This window comes from Salmo salar, chromosome ssa05, assembly GCF_905237065.1.
Source record: "Salmo salar chromosome ssa05, Ssal_v3.1, whole genome shotgun sequence".
Classification (NCBI taxonomy): Eukaryota; Metazoa; Chordata; class Actinopteri; order Salmoniformes; family Salmonidae; genus Salmo; species Salmo salar.
The window spans coordinates 14,417,349-14,423,348 of record NC_059446.1 but is presented as its reverse complement, the minus strand read 5'-3'; the positions used below and the strand labels follow the sequence as shown (position 1 = coordinate 14,423,348).

At 41.0% G+C, this 6,000-nt stretch overlaps 2 protein-coding genes across 2 annotated transcripts in view; one reads left to right on the top strand and one right to left on the bottom strand.

Moving 5' to 3' along the window:
• Nucleotides 1–442: 442 nt before the first annotated feature.
• LOC106604290 (EF-hand calcium-binding domain-containing protein 9) lies at nt 443–3,264 on the bottom strand. Its single transcript, XM_014198783.2, has 5 exons — nt 2,766–3,264; nt 2,342–2,490; nt 1,113–1,289; nt 801–877; nt 443–623 (listed from the first exon to the last, which is right to left on the bottom strand). Exons 1-5 carry the CDS (start codon nt 2,899–2,901, stop codon nt 512–514), a joined length of 651 nt encoding a protein of 216 aa, XP_014054258.1. The 5' UTR covers nt 2,902–3,264; the 3' UTR covers nt 443–511.
• Nucleotides 3,265–4,357: 1,093 nt separating this feature from the next.
• Nucleotides 4,358–6,000, top strand: part of LOC106604286 (interleukin-12 subunit beta-like) — a 33,380-nt gene continuing 31,737 nt past the window's right edge. The window contains exon 1 of the mRNA XM_014198775.2: nt 4,358–4,373. Within this exon, the coding sequence (XP_014054250.2) occupies nt 4,358–4,373 (16 nt within the window). The remainder of the gene's footprint in view (nt 4,374–6,000) is intronic.

Below are 6,000 nucleotides of genomic sequence, written 5' to 3'. Positions count from 1 at the left end.
TCCTCGGAGTCAATCAGAAACATCAGGACTTCCCTCAGGTCACACAGAGTTGGAGGTACAGAGAAACACGAAGACTTCCCTCAGGCCACTCAGAGTCAGAGGTACAGAGGAGTTATAGAAATCCTGGAAGAGACTTGTGGTAGCAATAAACCTCAGAGGATCACTCAACGAGAGTCCTAGAGCCTAAAGGGAAATGTTTTGAGGTATAGGAGTAGATTCAGCTGTATAGCATGGTACTGTAACCTGGTAGTTCCTTTGGCAGAGGTGGATAACCAGTTTCAGTGGCTCATGTTGGTATGGCTGTTGTGTTTCGTCAGACACACACACATATTCACACACTTACCTGCATGAACGCTGACACACACGCACTCTACAAACACCTCTGCCAGGTATAGACAAGAAACACTTCCTAAACAAACATCTTTATTTTTTCTCAGCCGTGTAAACAACTTCACTCCTCCTCTATTCTCCTCTTTCTCCCTCTCTCCCTCTCTCCCTCTCTCCATATCTCTCAGTCAGTGTGGCTGCTGCATCCGCTGTGTGAGTCGGGAGGTGTGTTTGTTACCCCTGCGTTGGTCGCACCTCTTTCCTGTCTGGGGGTGTTGGTTCTCCTTACCTGTAACCTGGGTTCAAAACACATCCAAATGTATTTAAAACATATTAAAACATTCTTCAAAATAAGTATTAAATCCAAGCAATGAAAGGAAAATAAATTACGAATAAAGAAAAGTAAAAGTGCTTAGAAATATGTTACAAGCAATAATGATAAAATAATTAAAGTTATCAGACTAAATCCTTACTTCTGCATCTTCTTGGTCTCCTCCTGCATGTCGATACAGGCCATAGTGAACATCTTAAACTCCTTGTAGTTCAGGTGCTAATAGAGACACAGAGGTGTATAGTATGCTTTGTAGATAAACACATAGAGGGCAACCTAAAGCTGGTTAGTGGAGACATCGCTGTCTCTGGACAGCCCAGGACGTATCACGGCTTAGAGTAGGACGTCTCTAACTAGAGACATCAAACTAGAAGATCTTGGGCCCTTGTCAAAGGTAGTGCACTATACAGTATAGTGAATAGGCTGCCATTTCAAACCCAGAGAGTCAGTGTACCTCGTCTCCGGAGACGTCGAACTCGTATAAAATCTTATCGAGGGCGTGTCCCTTGAGGTTGAACAGGAAGCCAGAGGCCTGGAACTCGGCGGGGCTGATGGTGCGACCTCCGTCCATGTCCAGCAACTCAAACACCGGCCTGGAGTGACGGAAGATAAAGTTCTTCTCGACGTGGTACTGGAAGAGGTCACACACACACACACGCACGCATGCAAGCACACACACACACACACACACACACACACACACACACACACACACACACACACACACACACACACACACACACACACACACACACACACACACACACACACACACACACACACATTCAAGCCAGCAGCATACCACTATGCATCCCACTGCTGGCTGGCCTTTGAAGCTAAGCAGGGTTGGTCCTGGTTTGTCCCTCGATGGGAGACCAGACGCAGCTGGAAGTGGTTTAGGATGCACTCTTTCCTCTGGACAATTTTTTTTTTATCCCAATGCCACAGGGCAATGATTGGGGACATTGGTCTTTCTTTTGTAAGGTCTTTCGGATGGTACGTTAAACGGGTGTCCTGACTCTCTGTGGTCACTAAAGATCCCATGGCACTTATTGTAAGAGTAGGGGTGTTAACCCTGGTGTCCTGGTTAAATTCCCAATCTGGCCCCTATACCATCATGGCCACCTAATCATCCCCAGCTTCCAATTGGCTCATTCATCCCCCCTCTCCTTTCCCAGGTTGTTGCTGTAAATGAGAAAGTGTTCTCAGTCAACTGACCTGGTAAAACAAGGGTTAAATAGAAAACTTTTAATAGAAAACATTTCTATGAAACCTCTGTTTTCTGGTCAACATTGAATCATGGCCGTAAAAAGCCTTTTGTTATATCTGTAAAGGTGACTGTAATTGTTGAATGAGATGTGAAAGGGGAATTGGGAAGCAGGTTGTGATAAAGGGGTTTTCATCTCTTTGCCAGATATGAGAAGTTGTTTCGCCATGATTAACAAGATCAACAAATAATGGACTTTAATGACCTTCAGTTTGACCACACGGTTCTGACACACAAGCTCTATTCTCCTGACCACATGGTTCTGTAGTAACCATTATGACATAATATAGTTCAATGTTGGCAGACAAGACAAATATACACACACACACACACACACACACACACACACACACACACACACACACACACACACACACACACAGAGAGGGGGAGGGGGAGAGAGAGAGGAACACCACCTCGCTGCAGAGCAGGATGCAGACCAGCATGTAGAACTGTTCAAAGCCGATCTCTCCGCTGGCGTTCCAGTCTAACATGTCAAAGGTCATCATGATCTCCTTCTTCTTTAGGTCAGTCACATGGTGCATGAAGTGGTAGAACTGGATGTCTGTAAGAAGAAGAGAAATGGCCACTTAGCCTACTGTTTGCTGCTTTAATAAAGTTTGTGGAGAAATGTTTTAATAACCAACATAATTTTTTTTGTCAGGTTACACCCATACACGTTATGAGGACACAAATTAGCTGGATGTCTATGAATACATAGACACAAATTTTAATGTTTTTACCAATGTTTTTCTGTCATGTTACTCTCGCCACATTACCCACACAAATCTAAGTACATGAATGAACTCAGGAATACTTAGACATAAAGCCACAATCTACCATTTAGAGTGTTCCTGTTGTGGACATCCAGTAGTTTGAAGTAATCAGACAGTATTTTGCCGTTGCGCAGGGAGAGAAGACAGTAGACACTGTCAAAGTCCAGATAATTTAAAAGAGCTCCTTTCTTTAGCTTCATCTTGGCTCACTCACTAACCACTGCAGAAGTGCTGTCCCTCTCAGCTCTACCTGACACTGACTGACCACTACAGAAGTGCCGTCCCTCTCAGCTCTACCTGACACTGACTGCCCACTACAGAAGTGCTGTCCCTCTCAGCTCTACCTGACACTGACTGACCACTACAGAAGTGCTGTCCCTCTCAGCTCTACCTGACACTGACTGACCACTACAGAAGTGCTGTCCCTCTCAGCTCTACCTGACACTGACTGACCACTACAGAAGTGCTGTCCCTCTCAGCTCTACCTGACACTGACTGACCACTACAGAAGTGTTGTCCCTCTCAGCTCTACCTGACACTGACTGATCACTACAGAAGTGCTGTCCCTCTCAGCTCTACCTGACACTGACATCACAATGGTTCACCATTGAATTTGGTGTTCTATTACAGATTTTACATTCTACTGACAGAATTCTAACATGAATGATAAACTCATTTAGTATCGTTTTAATTGAATGATCATTACATACTATTTTGACAGTATATGACAACTTTCCAGTCTTTGCCATAATATCTTTGCCATTTATGTCACTGCACTGAAAAGACAGCGAATCAATTGACTAATTCATATGTCTAAAACTGTACTGCACACTGTCAGGGGATTCCAATGTTAGCTACATTACTTCATCTGTGAGGAGGAAAGTAGACAACAACCTCTTAGTTGTATTGTTGTTTTACCTTTCACATACCTGCAAAGGTGCATCATCACAGTGTGACGACCCTCCCACTCTGTTTGCCGAATTCTTTCCCTTTGCTCTTACTTTTTGCTCTTATTCCGTCATCTCCACGTTGTTTCCCTCTTTGTTACGGGCTACGAGCCGGTTCATGACAGCAGACAAACAAGTCTCAAAGAAAGTGAACCTTCGTTACATAATTTCATTCCCTCAGTCCCTTCAGGGTCACATCAACTCAATTATTACATTCTCAGAGTATTCCTAAATAATAACATTAAAAAGGCATAGGCTTATATGAAACCATTTTGGTATGACTGGTGTTTACTGCACAATTACATACCATGTTTACATTTATAAAGTTATGGATAAGAAGGATAATAATTGTAATCAAAGTGAAGAGATTGATTTTGAGAGGGGATGGTTGAGGCTACAAGGTAGCCAGCAACCTTACTACCATATTGTCTGAGGTAAAATAAATTAAAAAGATAACGTAACTTAATTGCAGTTGTAAAATGTTTAAACAAGTGACTGATAGCTTTACAGTTAAAGTTACTTTATAGCCTTTAAGCTATTTGACACAGCTTTTTATGTCATATTGCTGGATAACTAGCTATGTTTTTAAGAGCTTTTCAATTGGCATCTCTCCCTGTTCTCACTCACAGGTGGGGACTGGATTATGTGTGAGCAGTGTAGGTGGGGACTGGATTAGGTGTGAGCAGTGCAGGTGGGAACTGGATTAGGTATGAGCAGTGCAGGAGGTGGGCTCACGAGTTGTGCTCCAATTTTACTGGGTATAGCTTTCGCAGAGCATAAGAGTTGCCAGGTCAGTGTTACAAGGAATTAGTTAAGTTGTTATGAAATGTTATAGTACAATGTTATTAGTTACATTCCAATGAAAATAAAATGAATTAAAAACAACTATTGAAAACATTTTGCTCCTGAATGTCATTTTAAAGACTGCTGGGAATTAAAATCTTGCATTTAAATAATATGTAGTGCAATTGTACATAATGGATTGTATGGAAAAGGAAAACAAAGAAAATTAATGTGCAGGTGAGGTAAAAAGATGGACTTTACATCAAATCTTCTCATAGTGGGCCAGTTACACCGGGACTTTAAAAAAATGCCCCTTTTCTAAAAACATTTAATGAAATAACAAAAAAAAGTGTAAAATTGGAGCCATTTATTTCCCGTTATACTTTATTTGCCTAAGCATGACACAATCCACATTAAATTTTCTTCTCCAAATGTTGCTTTTTTTGTCAGCAATTAGATATTGTTCTTTGGAGGGCTAGTTACCCCCTAGTGCCCTACAGATATGAAGCAATTATGTAGGCAACTAATAAAACCTTTGAAAGAATGCAAGGCAAAAAGTCTAGGGATATGTAGGTAGCATATGTTTATGTAAAAAGATGTTTATGTTTTTAAAATGTTTATGTTTTTCCATTTTGTTTTATTTCCTGTCACTTTCTCTTACTACTGTACCTACTTTATCTAATGACATCACTTTTTAGCTTTCATCACCTTTTTTTTTTTTCTTTGAGAGATGTTTAATCATAAAAAAACTAACATTTAGCATTGGATAATTGTATACAGATGATATCACTACAAATATTTTTGGCGGATAATGTTAGTGGGTAGATGGAAGAATGCTGGAATCTTGACTGTTACTGCTCTTGCATTTTTGCTGGAATAAGGAAAACTGATGAATACAAGAAATGTAAAAGAAGGTGTCTCGTCGACTCTTTCTTGTGTATGAAATCCACTCGACAAATAACATTCAGTTGAGGACAGGTCATCTTTTTCAGATGGAATCAAAGCACATTTTTATTGGACTGTGGCTAAAGGCTCTCCAACTCTGGTTTTCAATGAAGTAGGTAGGATTCATGAGTACCTTCCTATACCATAAACAGTCGGCACTTTAACCTCATATCATATGTGTCGTTTCGGATCAGAAGTGCTGGAGTGCAGAACCAAAACAACAAGAAATGTGTCACTGTCCCAAAACCTTTGGAGCTCACTGTGCTTTCGACATAGAATCAAGCATACATTTTATGGCTCTAGCTTGCAGGCAAAAGCCATCCTCACCTGGTTTGTGCCCGCTCTGATTTTTGGGGTGCATGACGCCCATGCTTGTAGCCATCATTAATGATCTTGCTGCACTTTTCTCCTGGCAAAAAAAATCATAAAAAATGCATGAAATGAAATGTATAAAATGGATGCATTCACTACTGTAAGTCGCTCTGGATAAGAGCGTCTGCTAAATGACTAAAATGTAAAATGTAAATGTATATGGAAGTGAGAAAGAGAGAAAGAGCATGCCTGAACAGTCTTCTATTATCATGCCTGTTTTAGGAAGGTTAGAATGTGATTGAGTTCCTCGTT

Excerpts from the sequence above, each read along its gene's own strand:
- LOC106604290 (XM_014198783.2), bottom strand. The coding sequence starts at position 2,901 with ATGAAGCTAAAGAAAGGAGCTCTTTTAAATTATCTGGACTTTGACAGT. Across the intron at positions 2,491-2,765 it reads CAACAGGAACACTCTAAATG|ACATCCAGTTCTACCACTTC; the intron begins GTAGATTGTGGC and ends TTCTTCTTACAG. Across the intron at positions 878-1,112 it reads TCGACGTCTCCGGAGACGAG|CACCTGAACTACAAGGAGTT; the intron begins GTACACTGACTC and ends TGTCTCTATTAG.